A 17,745-nucleotide genomic window follows, 5' to 3' on the forward strand; every position below is an offset into this window, starting at 1 on the left:
GATGCGCCCGGAGACAGATGTCCCCCCTTGTCCCACCCTAGTTACGCCACTGCCAGTTGTTTTATGTTTGGTATCTTTGTTCTTTCTTTCCGTTTTCCTGCTAGAATGCAAATTAGTTCGCGAGTATTTGAGTAAGGATTTGAGATTGTTAAGACAGAGCATGTTTTGCCTCTTGAAAGCCATGTTACCAGGTTTACTATACTAAGATAAGAGTTCTTGTCTTCGGCCTTGCATTATACTTGCCGATAGTTAAAGTCACGCCGGTAAATCCGAGCCAAGTCAGCGATAAATTACTCTGTGTAGCCTTTGGCTTTTAGATATTTAAATTAGCTTTACTTTTGAATTTTTATTTTGAGTTCTAACCATAAACACTGACGGATTTCTAAGCACTACTTGTACCTTCTGTTCTTCTATTTAAGTTTAAAATAAAGGGTTTTATACACCTTTCCCAAGTTTCTGTTGCATTTCTAGATATAATGATGAATCGCTTTACGTCTACCAAAGGTTTGGTCATAGTTTACAATAGCGAAAGGCTTCAAAACTTACAGTGGTGCCCAAACAAATAGCGGATGATATCGCAAGGCAGTTCTACATTTAATCTGCCTTCCCCAGAGGCTACAAGCCCCTCCAGCACTAGTTATGGAGGGGGATTTGGCTTCCTCGGGAACACCATGCGCGCATCAATGAAAACCGCACTGACTTTTAATGGAAGAAGTTTGGTACTTACTTTTCATGAATATTTAGATTCTTATTTTGTACTTCCTGTACCAGAAGTTCAAAAGTTTATAATAGAAACCGCCGCATTAAGAGGGCAGGCATTGAATTGGTAAAAATTGCATCGGCAAATTCTTCTTGGCTGATCCAGAATATGACATCTACAAGTTCGAAATATTTAAAAACACCCTCGTAAAAGCATTCCCAAGGGCCAAGTCAGAAGCCGAACATTTTTGTAAATACCAGTTGAAGGTCGTGATCGAGTTTATACTAAGGTAAATTCAAATTTTTTATTTGTTATATGGGAATAGAGTTAATTCAAATTATTTTTCCTAGGTTGCTTCCCCAAATTCATGATTTCTTTGAATTAAGAAATCCAAGCACACCTGAGGATTTATTTAAACTCCCAGTAAAGTTCGAAGGCAGAAAAATTGCGGAAAGTACGTGTACAGCAACGTATGGCTAGAGCCCGAATGAGCAATTGTATAGGTCTAAATCACAAGGAAGGCCCCAGTTTGATGGAAATGAACGTTTTAAAAATGGACAGAAATTTCCAACCGCTAGTGGAAATTGCCAAGAGATAACGCAAATGAGGAAACAAGGAGAAAGAAGCACGCATAATTTAAACTAATCCAGGGGGACTCAAGATAAGAGGGTACAGTTAGCCTGGAGGCAAGAAAATCCTCTAGGATTCAGCTATATACATTAGTAATCAAAAATTTGCCTCCGCCTGTAATACAAATATCTTTAAATAATGTTCCAGCGAACACGCTATTAGACACTGGAGTTCAATGCAGTTTCTTAGAGGAGAACTGTTTTCGAAAATACTTCAGAAAATGCAGAATTCTGGGGTTACGGGAGCAAAAGTTAACTCCGCCCAAGGTAAGCAATGTATATGCGTAGGAAAAGTCATGTACACGCGAAAATAAAGAACAAAAAAGTAGCATTTTTCGCTGTAAAAAATCTCCAAGCACCAGTAATTTTATTTTTTTAAAGCCAAAGGGGGTGCAAAATAAATTATTAGGAGACCACGCTACAATTGGAGATACAGAAGCGGGATGAAGAAGAAACAAATAACCCGTAAATTGAGTTAAAGTACCTGCCAGCTCAAGAAAAAAGCAAGTGGAACACTTGGTAAGTGAGTTTTGATAAATTATTTGATGAGAAGTCAGGCCACATCCAAATTGTGAGCCATAATACCGACACTGGAAATGCCTTCCCTAAAGGAGTAAAGCCCTATCGTTACGACAATTTTAAAGAACAAGTAATAGAAAAATATATACAAGAAATGTTACATAATAAAATAATAATTCCCATAAGTACCCTGATATTCAGAAGTTAGATGACAAAGCTATCCGTAATTCGGACAATAAAGGAAAAAACTATCCTATGACAAAAAACGTCCCGAGATAAATTTGAAAGTAGTAAAGTTCTAGAACTTAAGCATTCCTTATGATGTGCAATTTAAGATAAGATCGGGAAATTTCGCCCAAAATTTGAAGGCCGATATGTAATCGAACGTATATGGAAATCCGTTATTTATTTAAAGAAACAAAATGGGGAAGAAGTGCCTGCTAATATAGACCAGGTGAAGCGTTACTATGACCGCAATGACATGCCTGTTTTAAATTATTACAGAAATACCACGCTAGCAAAAGTGCAGAACTAAGGCTTATTTGTTTTAATATTTTATGCACCACCTGGATTGTTCAAACAGTTATAATGTTCGTTAGAACTTCTTCTATGCTCCACATAGAGGAACCTAATGAGTAAACCTGTAGAGCGACTTATCACTGAGTTCACGTGTATAATAGCAAAGTCCAGAGAAGGATTAAAATACCATTTTATTCACTCAAAGAAATATTAACAGTTGGCCCCTTCTCAGGCTTACAGGAAATCCTCCAATCGGGTTTTAAACTCCAGAGAAGAAAATAAGAAACTAATCTAATACTAAACAGACTTAGACGAAGCTAGACACAAATACCTAACGTAGTCGGCCCTTGATTTAACTTAGCCGGCGATTATCAGCAGTACCCGTACAATACGGCCGAGCATAGTAGATTTAAGAACGAAGTACCTAGACGGCAAACAGGCGCCACTAAGGACTCCTAAGCCTCTCTCTTTCGAAGTAAGCTGAACCTTCCTTAAATACTCCTTCTAACTCATTTGCATAAAACGCGATAATAAAAATTCATTCTGGTAGACAGTAAAGCATGCTTAAACTTAAAATAACAACTATTAGAAACTTAAAGTAAACTCTGCTATAAATAAAGCTGCAGATGAGTGTTCATTAACACATATAACTGTGTCTAAAATTTGGCAAGTAGTTCAAAAACAGCATGACATAACATTTGTTAATGATTATCAGCTACTTCAGTGTGTTCACGAGAGACCCTGGAAAAGGCTAGGTCCCACATCAACTTAAGTTAATTTATATTCTTATTCAATATTATTTACAGTTGTAAATGTATACCATAATTTCGGACAAAAATAAATTCTAAATATATATTATATTTTAGAATAAAGGAAACAGTAAATAATTTATGATAACAGGAGAGCTAGACAAAATAACTAAAGTTGAGAGGATTTTTTTCCCTTACTTATTGCATGTCTTTGTAACTGAACGCATGTCTGGCTAATAGTCGGTAGGTCCGGAATCCGAAACTCGGAGATAGCGTACAATGGAAAATTTTAATTTTCGCCCATTTCGATTTAAATTGATTTGGCATGGTAGCACTTTTGTTGAATAAAATTCATTTAGTCTCCAGCAAATGGATTGGATTGGATTATTTAATTATGGCAAAGAACACGAGGGCTATCTGCCTAAAAGGAGGGATGCCTTCGTGGAGGACTTTCTAAGGGAAACTGGCTCGTATACACGTTACACATGTCCAGCAAATGATAGCACAGTCATTTTAGACAAGCAAAAAGGCCAATATACATAAAAGTTTAGAAAAATTAATTAATTAGAAGTTTAATTAAACATCTTATGTTCTCGACATTAAACACTGCGGTCTGCCATAGTATTTAAAGTCACTCACTTTGGCATAGTCCACATGTCCCAACTCAGCCTTTATTTTCACAACCACTGGTCACAAACACGTAATTCAGATTAAAAAAATGTTTTACATGAAGCAAACATTCATGTCTTCGTATTTTTAAATTTAAAATAATTTTGTGTAAAATTTAAAACCTTAACTTTTTACATATTCCTCTAGTTCTTATAAAGGGTGTCTCAAAATTAACGCAAGATTTGAATTTGCCACTATTCGTGCAGTAAAGTTTTGGCAATCCTATTAAAAAAGAAACCATTAGACAGCTGATAGTTTAGGGTTATTTGAAAAGAAGCATTACACAATAGTACAATGTGTTTTCATTGTTGAAAAATATCTCAAAAATAAGTTTGATGGCCACAGTTTGTAAATTTCGATGAAGCCCATTTTCACCTTGATGGCTTTGTAAATCGTCAATTTGCATTTGGGGTTCAGAGAATCCATATGCGATTGTCGAAAAACAAATGCATCCTCAGCATGTCCACATGTCCCAAAATGCATCCTCAGCATGTCCACATGTCTTTAGTTGAAAAGAAGCATTACACAATAGTACAATGTGTTTTCATTGTTGAAAAATATCTCAAAAATAAGTCTGGCGGCCACAGTTCGTAAATTTCGATGAAGCCCATTTTCACCTTGATGGCTTTGTAAATCGTCAATATTGCTGCATTTGGGGTTCAGAGAATCCATATGCGATTGTCGAAAAACAAATGCATCCTCAGCATGTCACTGTTGGATGCGGATTTTGGGCTGGAGGCCTCATTGGACCATAAAAAAAAGCTAGTCAAGCAAGGAATGTTACTGGTGCTCGATATAGGGACATGATAACACAGTTCTTTCTGCCTGAATTGGATGATATTGATGTGGACGACATGTGGCTTTAACAAGGCGGTGCCACATGCCATATAGCCCGTGAAACAATTCAATTACTGCATAAGACATTTCCTGGCCATATACCCTCTCGTTTCAGTGATAAGAATTGGTCCCCTAGATTGTGTGATTTAACACCATTGGATTTCTGCTTGTGGGGTTATTTGAAGCTAAAGGTTTATGACAACAAGCCAACTCAAAATACTATTTGCATTAATTAAAAATATTTACACTTTAATGAAATTTTCTGATTCCAATGTAATAAAACTTCATAAGAATATTAATAATGGATTTTTATATTTTGAAAACTTCTAAATTACTAGTTTGAAAATTCTTTTCTCATACCAAATGTAAAAAAATTAGAAAACAAGACACTAGTACACCACAAAAGAATATCAATTAATGGCATTTAAGGAGGGGGGGGGAATCAACCTCGAATGATTCTTTTATTTATTAACTGACCCCTGATTGCAAATTTAAAATCACATCTAAAATCGCAAATTTTGAAATGTGTTGACAGCTTCTTGTCATATGGGAATCACACTTTTTTTTTAATAATGAATACAAAATTTTCCTAAATGTGTGTATAGGGACTGATAGAGCACATAAAATTCTAAATTTCATAGAATTGTTTTTTAAATTTTAAAATTACAAATATGAATGCTTGCAACATTTAAAAAATTTTTGTAATTGAAAGTATATATATCTATGACAAATACTTGGAAAAATAGAAGCAGGCAAGGACTTTTCTGCAAGAAGCCAAAGTGGTAAAGCATGCAATCAAAAACTCTACATGAGGAATTACCTGGCTTCAAATCTCAGTAAATGGGCAGGATCCATGGATTTTTCCTTCCAATGTTTATCAATACCAATCGGTTCCTCTTAAAAAATTCTCAATTACATTTCTTTTCTTTACACGGGTAAGCATTGCAAACTTTGTCGTATTGAATTAAACTACGAGAATTGGCAGGTTACTCTTTATTAAAGAAAATAAGAGAAAATATTCTTGAGAAATGTAAAAATTTAGCTTTTAATATGAATCTGTAAACATACTTTGAAGATAAGCGAAAAAGAAAGTTTAATGAATGAGATTACCAAAATCAATGATAAAAGATTTAATATTTTAGAAAAGTTATTTTTGACAGTAAAAATGAAGGGAATGATAGATGCTTTAACCTCATAATTAAAATGAAGTATAAAGAAATATGTGAGATATCTTCAGATTTCCACTTTCTAAGTGATGAAATATTGTGATCAGATTCATCTACTTTAAAAGCAGCAACTTTTACCTCAGCAATTAAATATTCAAATGATAAAAATACTGCAGAAATTTTATCCAAATTTATTTAGCTTTAAGAAACACATTATTCAAATATTTCTAAACATTGGAGAGAACTTCAAATATTTTTAAACACTTTAAATATAATTCACAAATACATTCAAATACCAAATGAGGCTTTTACTTCAAGTGAAAAACAGGAGAAACTTTGAAATTAAAATATTTAACTATTTATGGTATAGAAACATTGAGCATGTAGATTTTTTGATAAATTTCAAAATCTGCCAACATTTCTCTGCATCTTGTAAACATTTTTTAACATAAAATACATTTCATATTGTCTTAACAATTCAAGTCAATGGAATCATTTAAGCTTCTATAATCTGAATAGGTTAAACTGATATGAACAGAAAATGAAGTTGTGGATAGAATTGGAACTACAAAAGTAACTACCTACTCTTTGTTATTATAATGTGTACATTATGTGCATCAACTTTATAACATTTGAAGCAATGCTAACTCAGAGCTAAATATAAAATCAAATTAAAAACTAGTTTTAACCGATCACGTACATAAATAAACCCAAATACACCAACGTATATCTGTGCATCTTTATTTAATTGTACATAATTCATTATTTTGTGATTTCATAACTCATATCATCAGTCTGTGCTTTTTTGCAACATTCTCAATTCTTTGTAACTTTTTAAAATTAAATATATGCATTTAAATGAGACAAATGCAATCAAATAACTCAGAACACTGTATGCTTATATAATAATTTATTTCTAATCACAGTTTCATAAAATGTTCAATTTAAATCAAGATTTTAAAAACATCATATATCAGAACACACATAGCCAAGCAATACGGCTATTTGCCTAAAATTTACTAACATGCGACACAAGTCACACTTTACAATAAGGCAGAAACATGACAAGCTACATGTTTCAATCACAGAATCTAGCATATTTACAAAATCCAGATTTATTTATAGCTCATATATTTATCTCTGGAAATTACAACCAACATTTCAGAAAACTGGAATGCATGTGATAGAAAGAACTGTGATATGCAACTGAAAATAAGGAGGGATAATGTTAAAGTTACTTTTGTGTTTTTAAATGTAAAAATAAGCTGTGCCTATTAAAAAAAAATATAACTTTATTTTTCAAAATAGAGATGACTATACACAGGTCAGTACTGAGAAAAATAATCTGGTGGCTCTTCAGCACAATCTCCCATTGTGAGGCGGTACATAGCCATTTCAGTAATTCCATGATAATGTACACAAGCTGCTGCAATCACTAGTATGTGAAATATTTGATGGCTGTGAAACTGGAAGAGAGAAAAAATATGAAATGAAATTATAGAATTGAAAACTGTACATTAAAATTTAATGAACAAAAACAAGAGAACTCAGTGAAGGGGGGGGGAGTAAAAATCATTATAGTGTAATATAAAAAATAATTATTTTAACTAACTTTAAAAATGCATGAATACCTAAAAAATTAAAAACTCATATAACAGCGGAAATTTTATTTTCATTTTTTTAAGCTAAGAAATTACTGACTTTAAAAATTCTAAGAATTCACCTAAAGTTTAGCACCTTCATAAAGTAATCTATTTAATTCATGGTCATGGATGGTATGTCACTTTCCATAAACAACTCTGTCTTTTTAAGTATTATTTACAAACATACTTTGCACTACTTCCCTGTAATTTGTGAAAAAATCTGAATATGAATGTTTAATTAAATATACTGAATGTTTAAATATCTAAAAATGCAAATTTTTTAATGTTTAAATTCATATCTGATACACACAATACTTTTAAAACACTTTTTTAAATTTAACAGATTTTTTTTTAAGGCTGAATATGTAAAAACTGCTTTAATTAGCAAACATATAAATCAAAGCTACTTTCAAGTTTCTGAACTGAATCATATGCATGCAAATTTTTTATTTAATTTATTTTAACTGTGTTTATCTTGTTAATGAAAGTATCTCCTCCTACATCTAAAACAAACATGATTTATGCATTTTCACTATCGTCTTTTTTTTTAATCAACATACAACACTTATTTTTATTTGCATCTGAAATTGATATTTTCTGTCTTTCAGCAATGCTCTGTAATAAATATTATTATTTACAAAAATGTATTTTATTATCTAGTTAATTCTCTCTGTCTCTTTTTTTAAATGGCCATGCGTTTTATTTTAATAGCCATCAGCCTTGCACCACTACAAGGGCTGAAGAGTGGCCCATTTCACTGCAGAAGCACCTGATAGGTGACCACCATTGCCTCCCATGAAGGGATGGACAGATCTCTCTTTTGTTATTCCAAACAATATTTCAATGATAAATTTCTCACAATATACTTTGTTCTTGCTTTAAAAGTATGTCAACTGAATTAAAAAAGTCCTTTATTTTTAAGCAATAAAAACAAGAATAAACATTTACTTTCTCACACATTAAATGAAAAAACTATAACATTGATATGCATATTGTTAAGATGTACCAGATATATGGTTGGTTCTCTTTATTATATGCATTCTTTCATGCCATTGTATCCAGGATACAAGGGGTCTCTTCAACAATACAATATACTTACTTCATATCTTAACATTCAAGATTAAGTTTGAATAACAATACAATATACTTACTTGTTACCTTAATATTCAAGATTAAGTTAAAATTAATATTTAATATTTTTCTAGTTTTGAAAACCTTAGACTGTTCCTCACACTCTAGAAATCTATTAATTTCTATTAAATATTAATTAATATCTGCAATATACATGAATAACCTATTTGTGATACTGATTCACAAGCATGACAGAATTAATAATACAGGTAGAATAAAATCATCATTACAGTTTACGTTTTTAGGAATCCATACCCTTTTATATAGTTATAATTTTTGGAGTTAAAGGAAAAACTAACTTTGAATGAATGACAGATATTTTGGCTCTTTCATTAAGTACATAATACACTGATGAATTTCGCCTTTCCTTACTATTCTAAGTATGCCTCAGCTGCATTATTATTTTTTCATTAAAATACGTTTTGAATTACAATCAACATACTTTTCTATTTTAAGTTTTTTTTTAAAAAAAAGATTTGGCATTTTATTTCACAGTTTGTAATGTGGCTTTTATTTAGACTCTATGTATGCTCTTAAAAAATATCAATTTCCTATACAATAAAACTTTAATTCGATTGCTTTGTTTCCATTCTTGTTTTCTAATCACATACATTTTTCCTAAACTTTTTCTGATGTGGTTCAGCCTTTAAATTAATACACAAAATATCTTCAAATTTGAAAAAGTAAAACAACATAATTAGATTTACATAATTTAAATAAATGCAATGATGCATAACACTTAACAACATTTCTAAAAATTACAGCTTCAAAATTAAGCTGAAGAACTTAAGAAAAGTAAACATACACTTTCAGCAGAAATTTAAACACATTCAGATCATGGAATCATGATATCAGACTATGGACCTTATAAGGGATACACTAACCCAGTGGGCAGGGCACGCGTCACCGACATATCAGCAAGAAAGAGTAGGGACGATCTGGTTTACTTTAACACTGAAACCTATGGCGTTTGTATCGCATAACTCTTTTTAATTACTAAATGTGAAACATTGCATAGTGATGAGATTATGAAAGCCACAGTTTTTTCCAAATAGGATTTAATATATCTCATTCAAGCACTTTTTACTGCATTTCGTGCAGTTTTTTCACGCGTAATTCTTGTACAAACATCTTTACTTTGGTTAAACGATAAAAACTCTACACACAAAATTTATGAACTTCATTTTTGCATACAAATAATGTAAAATTAAATAAGATTGATAGTACGTTATGCTTTGAAATAAATAAAGTAAAATTAAACAAGATCTGATATTTTTTTTTTAATTTAATGACCATTTTCAGGCAATGATTTTCAAAACTATAATAACATTACAAAACAACCATTTATTTGATTATATCATCATTAACTTATTAACATTAAAGTGGAATATTTATTTTAGTAATTTATAAAATTTGGAGCATAAAATTTTCTGAGTGTAATGAAGGGGGGGGAAGGTAAAATAAAATCTAAAAGCACTCAGATTTTATATTACGCCCAAAAGGAACCTTTTTTTAACGTTTTGTGTGTTACCTATATTTATTGAATATCATGTTCTTCGCCCATAAATGACATACAGTTGAAAACAGCATATCTTTAGAATTTTCGCACTGGAGATAAAACTGTTATTTTCTGTACAGTGCTCTCTTTGAACTCGTTGAGTTTGTTAATCAAAAAATCGTTAAAGTTTTACAAAATATGAAATAGATTAAAACAAATTCAAAATTCGGCCATCCAGATGCCCATGTTCGGGTGGAGGATTACATTATTCAAAATTTGATGGCTCTAGATACCATCGTTTTTGTCACAGTGCAAGAAACATACATGTATTCCTGCAGATTCTTCATTATTTAATTTCTTTAAATTTAATACAGGGCGATAATATTTGGTAACAACAATTTGCAAAAAGACAGACATTTATAGTGAAACAGCACAAAATGTCGCTTTGAGATAATAAATTAAATTAACCGTAAATAAAAAAATCTTATGCAGAATTAAAAATAAGTTAAAAAATAATCACTGTAAAATACAAGCAAAATTAATTATTACGGTTAAATACAATTTTAATATAAGAATTAAATGTATAAAAATTTTTAAATAGTCAAAAGTCTTCATCACTATGATGTATTATGAAATATAATTGAAATAAAATTCCTTTATAGAAATTGTGCTATAATACTAATCTGTAATTTTAAAAAAGCAGCACAATTTAGTATTTTAAACAAAACTTTCAAAAATTCGTTTTTAAATATTTTAGTATTTTTAAGCATAAAAATAAAAAGAATAAAAATTGCAAGAGAAAATTGCTTGCTTGAGATTTTCTATTAGTTCAGATTAAAAATATTATTTTCGAAAAGATGTAGTTACAAATTTCCTTACAGCATAGGAAAAGCTAAAAAATATCCAGCCCTGAAAGCATGCAATAGCTTTATAATTATTTGGAACGTTAATTATGCTTGATAAATATGCTAAATTTTTTTAATTAATCTCAATTTAAAAAATAAAAATATGTAGAAATTCTAATTTGCGAAATGAGGCGCTACAACCAGCTTTTTCTTGACAATTATACATGCTGCAATAGGCAACCACTGTTAAATTTCTGCAAGTCGTCCCTACTCCTCCGGATGTGATCAAGGTGACAGCCGGGAATGCCTCACACGAAGGAGAAAACCCATTTGGGTTAGTCTATTTCTTATAAGGTCCATGTATCAGACATGATGATGTAGAGCATGAAGTTGTTTTTAAGTGCTGTAATACAAGACAGTTCAATTATATATTCAGTATCTCAATCCTATCTCTGATTCTGTATTAATTGTAAAAGGGTGTCTTATTCATGCTTTGTTGCTGTGAATTGGAAGAAAATATTCTTTCAGATTTTCTGCAATCGTATCAGATGTTCCTTGATAGCAAGGAGAATTTCATCTGGCATGGAACTAATATTACACGCTTTTTGCACTTCAGTTAACTTCATAACAGCATTAGAATTACTTGCTTTCACAGGAAGGGTTCACACACTGAGCTTTTTTGTCGCAGCTTCATCATCTTTTTTTCCCCTCAGTTTAGATATACTTTAGATATATTTTTGCCTTATAACCGTGTAAAATTAAGTTTTTTAAAAAATTAAAAATGTAACAAATGTAAGATAACTTCTCCAACCCAATCAAATTAACGTCACTAAAACTACTTTAAATTCAAATACTGCATCTTTAGCCTGTAGAGTCATTAGGTTATTATTGAAGCAGGAAACATGAAAAATGAACAATGCCCTCCCCGCGGCTCGAACCTGGACCTCTTGAATATGCGCTGAGGGTGCTACCGTTACACTCCACATGCATGGTGGTAGAAAGGAGAAAATACCTTATATACTCCCCCTTTAAAGGGCGACTGGGGATTAGGAGACCCAGCCACCAAATCCAGGTGGTGACGAATTATCGTCCACCACCTTTTAGTTTGAGCGCCACAGTAGAGTCAGTTTATACACTGTAGTTTTTTTTTAAACAGGAGACATGAAAAATAAGCAATGCGCTTGCTGGGACATGAACCAGCGCTCTCGAAAGGCCATTTAATTCACTTTTCATCTGAAAATGTACAATTCCTTTTCTTTTTGTGATATTTTAGTCATATCCATTATAAGGTATTTCTCTCCCCTTCTTAGCTTGCCTTCGTGGTTCTAATATGTCTCTACAGTGGTGCCCAAACTAAAAGGGTTGGATGATAATTCTCCACACCCAGGATTTGGCGATTGGGTCCCCTAAAACCACAGCTGGCCTTTAAAAGGTGGAGTGTATAAGGTATTTCTTCCGCTTTCTTAGCGTGCCTTCGTGGTGTAGTGGTCTGCATACTAGGAGCATATTCTAGAGGTCCATGGTTCGATTCCCAGTGAAGGTGTTGCTCATTTTTCATGACTCCTTCTTCCAAAAATACCTAATGTCTCTACAGTGGTGCCTGAACTGAAAGGGTCGTGGATGATGATTCTCCACACCCAGGATTTGGTGATTGGGTCTCCTAAAACCACAGTCGCCCTTTAAAAGGGGGAGTATATAAGGTATCTCTCCCGCTTTCTTAGCATGCCTTCGTGATGTGATGGTTTGCACACTTGGCGTGTATTCCAGAGGTCGGAAGTTCAATTTCCGGAGAAGGCATTGCTCATTTTTCATCACTCCTGCTTTCAAAAAATACCTAACGTCTCTACAGCATAACTGCTATTAGTTTTGACGAAGCTGATAAGCTGGTACTGCATGGCCGAAATCACTGCACATATTCTCCACAAGGGCACGAGTTCCCAGATATTGCAGATGATTCCATAATGATGGATTGTTTACATGGCAGAGAGAACACAACGTTCCTTCGTGTGAGGCACTGCAGCAGTACGTGAAATGCAAATACCGCTGTTCAAAATGATCTTACATCTTACATCCTACCTCTATCTTTGTTAAACCTCTGATAATGATTTCTCAGTATCATTGAATTAGAGCTGTGAAATTGCTTCTAGATAAAGTGCCTTTCTGCATCTTGTATTGGTTAGAGACTTGGTTTCATCATCACTCAAGTATCATTTGAAGTACTTTTGTACAGGATATTCTTATATCTAATTCCAGTTTACAATTTAAAAGAGAGTGAAATCCGATTGCTCCCTAAGTTTTGTAAGTTTAAAGCTTCTGTATTCCTTAAAATGTAAGAGTTAAATTTTAACCTATTCTTTTTTTCCACCCAATTTTTATTACTATAATTTATCACCAATTTATGGTCTGATGATGAGCTAAAAAAAACAATGTTTAGAACTGCTAATCATTTTCAGTTAAAATCAGATTTTTCATATTTTTCCCTGCAATTTAAACAACAACCAAAATGAGCATTAGAAATACAAATTTGTTTCTTCAATTATAAAATTTCAAGAAAAAGGCCAACTAAAATTTAAATATTACCACTAAATTATTTTTTCAGATATGAGAATATAAATCTGACATTTCCAGCAAAAGCAAATGAATATTGAAAGAATTATATTTTTACCCATATGTCACACTTTCCAGGAAAAAAACGCTCTGGAACACGCAAAGCATAAAAGAGAGCTCCTGTTATGTACAGCATGCCCATAAGGCATAGCCAGCCAAAAGATGCTTGATAAACTGCCCTAAACCAACCTTCAGCTATTAAGTAATGAACAGCTGGAACAACACCACTCAAACCAAAACCCATAAAAACACCTAGAAAATTTAAAATGAGAAAAATTACAAGACTTTATTGAAATCAATTCAGAGTTAAAATATCTACAAGTTAAAATTATTGCAAAATATTATAAATATAAGAAATAATTATCAAAAATGCTGTAATATACTTCAAATTGCTTGAAGTGCTCAAGGTTTAATTTCGAAATGTTATACCATTATTTGTAAATAGCAAAACTGATAAGACATTTGTGGAAGATGAATAATGACATTTCAGTTTGTTACTAAAGTGAACAGTATTTCTAGCAAGTCTCTTCATTTTAACAGCCAAAGATTCACAGACATGGAATACTGATTTGGTTACTGAGTTCAGTAACCAAAAAACATACAAACCAAAAACCTCGATAATATTATCATTAAAATACTGAATTATTATCCCAATTAATAGAAATAGAGTAAAAAGTAAACTGTTTATTATATATTGTGTGATAAACATCCAGTTTCAAGCTTTCATACAAGTCCAGAGCTTTGAAGCTAACAAACATATCGTTTTATGCATTTTAATGTTTTACCTCCACTTTATAACTCTATCATTACAATCATTACCATCCCGCTATACAGAACTTTAAATGACTCAATTCTTTACATTTCTGGATGAAAATATGCACAGTCTATTCGGCATATATTTTCATTCATTATTCTGTTGTATTTTTACTTTTAAAAATGTATCTTTGAAAGAAAGTTAATAACACAATCACTGAAACACCAGTTACAGTCGCTCATGTTGTTTTTTGAACACTTATGGTTTTGAAATTTATTTACAATTAACATCTACTAAATAAAGGCATAACATTCAGTAGCTAGACTGGCAATAGGCTTTTAGTTGCTCACTGCAATCTCTACACTCCCAAAAGTTTTAGAAGCTTTGCTGTCTTTAAAGTCAGCTGCCCTGTACAGAGGTTGCATCAACTCTGGCGCTGACCCTAACAAATTTCGAAGCGGCCGACAAGTTTTACTCGAAAACTCACATCGGATGATTGGCAGTGGGGGTTTGGTACTCGAAACAGAACTGAAAATTTGTTATATATATATATCTGCTGCGAAGCATCATAGTATCACATTAATACTCTAGCCTTAATTTTCTAAGAAATTGGAGGGGGGACAATAGAATTTCAGACTCGACTCCCAAAATTCATGGTATTTTTTTTTTCACATATGTTTTCAAAATTTATTTATAAAAAAAATATACTACAAGGACAACACTATGCAATTTGCTGCCTGGTGTAATCTCTGCAGGTCCTAAACTTGAAAAATTTTGTCGCTGGTGGGCCACTGAGATAAGAGAACACACACAAAAAAAAAAAAAAAAAAAAAAAAAAGACTCACTATTCTATACTTTATGCTCTTAGTACTCAAAACGGACATGGAGAATGATGTTTGACATATCAGAGGCAATGTCTTGTTGTATCACATTGATTAAACAACCTCGATTTTCTTTTGTGGATGAAGTGAAAGAATGGGAAGGCATCATAGTCCAAAAATCATGTTTTCAATGAAAATGGAAAATGACGAATTATTAAAACACATCACATAAAAATTATGGGAAATTTTATGAATAAGAGGAACTTGGAAGAATTATGTTGTAAATCAGTTTTGTGTGAGAATTCTTAAAAATCAAAAGTCGCTCCCCTAACTCGGGAATGTTGGTACTTCTGCGATTTCACCTTTTCCCCAAACACCATTATTATTCATATCTAAAACCAGGCTTGTTTAAAAAAAAAATCTTCAAAACAATTAAAATAATTTATTCAGAAAGTGCTGGAGTTTTAAAAATATCCAAATAACAGAAAATGAAATATTTAACTGATAAACATACAAAATTTGATTTTGCTGAAATTTTTTCATGCATCGGGTTAACTTCTTGTATGGGAATATTTAATTGTATTTCTGTATCAAAATAACTTTCAATTGCTCATCTGAACAAATGTGTTTCCTTGTTCTCTTCTCTAGTTAATTCCATACATGTCGAATGAAATGAATGTGAAGGAGTTTTGGTACCTGCAGGGCAGTTATATAATAAACACAAAATATTTTAAAACTCTCTCTAAATAAGATCACTCATTTCATAGAACTTAAATGCATTTTAAGCTTCTAAGCAGGTATTTTCAGGTTTTCATTCAGAAACTTTTGTATTTTTATAATAACCAAAAATATTTGGCATAAAAACTAAATTCTGGCAGAGGCTGTAAAACATCCCAGTGTTATGCCTCCACTTCCATAGTTAACAATAGGTTAGAGAATTTTTAGATACAGTTTTTCATTGGGCTTTCACTGCACATTTATTAATTTGTCAGATTGAAATAGACTTAATTCTGATTAGTCTGCAAGCGTTCTAAAATGCCAATATGATATATCTTTCTTTGATAAGGATAAGCATAACTTCCATTCCCCTAGTTAATGAAGAATTTCCTTCTTACTACTTGGCTGTTATATCCATATACTCCGAGAGTTTCATGATTACTTTTCATTGAAAACTGTTCTAACACAGTTGCAAATTTTACAGCTCTAAGCCTTGGGTCTGATTCATTCTCTGCAGAGTAAACTTTCTATTCCTACATGTTAACTTAAAATATTATCCTAATTTATGGCCATTTCAATTTCCACCCAACTGCATCATTTTGTACGAATAGATAGAGTTAAAGATTTTACATTAATGGATCTGTGGTACTCCTAATATTTTGACTACTTTAAAATTTTGTATAATTAAATTTCTAATAGAATCTGCAGTTACTGTGTAACATGTTGTAATGTTCACTTCATATTTGAATCTACTAAAATTTTGCTTGTGAGCTAATAGCTTGAAACTGCAGAAAATAATTCTTGTGATATTTCCATTACAAAAATATGGCAAAAACCACCAGCAGCAAAATATCTCAATAAAATTTCAGAGCTTTTAGTTATTATGCGAGATAATCTTTACAACTTTTTAAATAATTTTATTTTAAAAAACATTTACAATGTTTTTTTTAACAAGCAAGTTTTGGAAAAAAAAAAAAAAAAAGCAAACAGCATATGCGGAAAAAAATTAATGTTATTGCTTTAGTATATAGCATGTTTTTCAAATAAATTACAGCAATAAAAGTGCCCCAAAACAACTGAAAAAAGCAACTGCAGTTAGAAATTTATTAAAGCTTAGCCCTTTCACAGGCATAGCTAGGATGTTTAGCCAACTACTTTAGGTTTTACTCTAAACGATGATAGGAATACAACATAACTGTCTCAAACATGAATTAAAATGAAGCACAGATAGCAATATCAAAAAATTTTCAGAGCCAGGTAAACTACTTACTTATTTACTTAACATATGTATATTCAAATGATTAGAAAAGCATGTGAGGACATGTAAGGTGGCAGGGATTCCTTCAAGAAGGATTGTTTACCAATTGAAAATATGAAATATATCATTTTGCAAAAACCCCTTTTTTGTATTCAATACTGAAGCTTATTACTAGGTCTAAAGATTCTGACAGTATAATTAGCTAAGTATTATCTAAATTCATTAAAGTACAAACAAAGAAAATTAACTTTCACACAAAATAATTTTACAGATGATAATCTAACTACTATACACTTAAGGATTCAGCTGATGATAGCACAGAGAAGTTTCATTTGTGTTTCTGTCCACCCATTAGACATACATAGCAATCCTGCCAAACGAGAAAGAAATCTATGTAAGAGAGTACTTTACAGTATAAAAAAATCAAACCAATCACTTTCTGCAGTCATTCTAAACCCTGAAACTAATAATTTTACCAAATCCCCAACATATTGCTGTATTTTGAAACAAAATGTTTCATCTGTTTATAAAAGTTCTACATTAAACTGTTTCTATTTACCTGGCTAACATGAAATATTTTCTTCAAATGAGAACAGAAAAATAATATAATTAGCTTAGTTGATTAGTAAACACACATAAATTTAATTTACAGTAATACCCCAAATTGCATGAATTTGAAACTC

General features: G+C 31.8%; 1 protein-coding gene across 9 annotated transcripts in view; it reads right to left on the minus strand.

The window, feature by feature from the left end:
* Nucleotides 1-6,117: 6,117 nt before the first annotated feature.
* Nucleotides 6,118-17,745, minus strand: part of LOC118188616 (adiponectin receptor protein-like) — a 52,368-nt gene continuing 40,740 nt past the window's right edge. For 5 of the 9 annotated variants that reach the window (XM_085810155.1, XM_085810158.1, XM_085810152.1 and 2 more), the window contains 2 exons: nt 13,571-13,764; nt 6,119-7,254 (listed from right to left, as the gene is read on the minus strand). In XM_085810155.1, the coding sequence (XP_085666281.1) occupies nt 7,114-7,254; nt 13,571-13,764 (335 nt within the window). In that variant the 3' untranslated portion in view covers nt 6,119-7,113. Of the gene's footprint in view, nt 7,255-13,570; nt 13,765-17,745 lie in introns of all 9 variants that reach the window. The other 4 variants (XM_085810159.1, XM_085810157.1, XM_085810156.1 and 1 more) reach the window with 2 other exon arrangements.

This window comes from Stegodyphus dumicola, chromosome X2 (genome assembly GCF_044657685.1).
Source record: "Stegodyphus dumicola isolate Sdum_Otavi_A_Nest chromosome X2, ASM4465768v1".
Taxonomy (NCBI): domain Eukaryota; kingdom Metazoa; phylum Arthropoda; class Arachnida; order Araneae; family Eresidae; genus Stegodyphus; species Stegodyphus dumicola.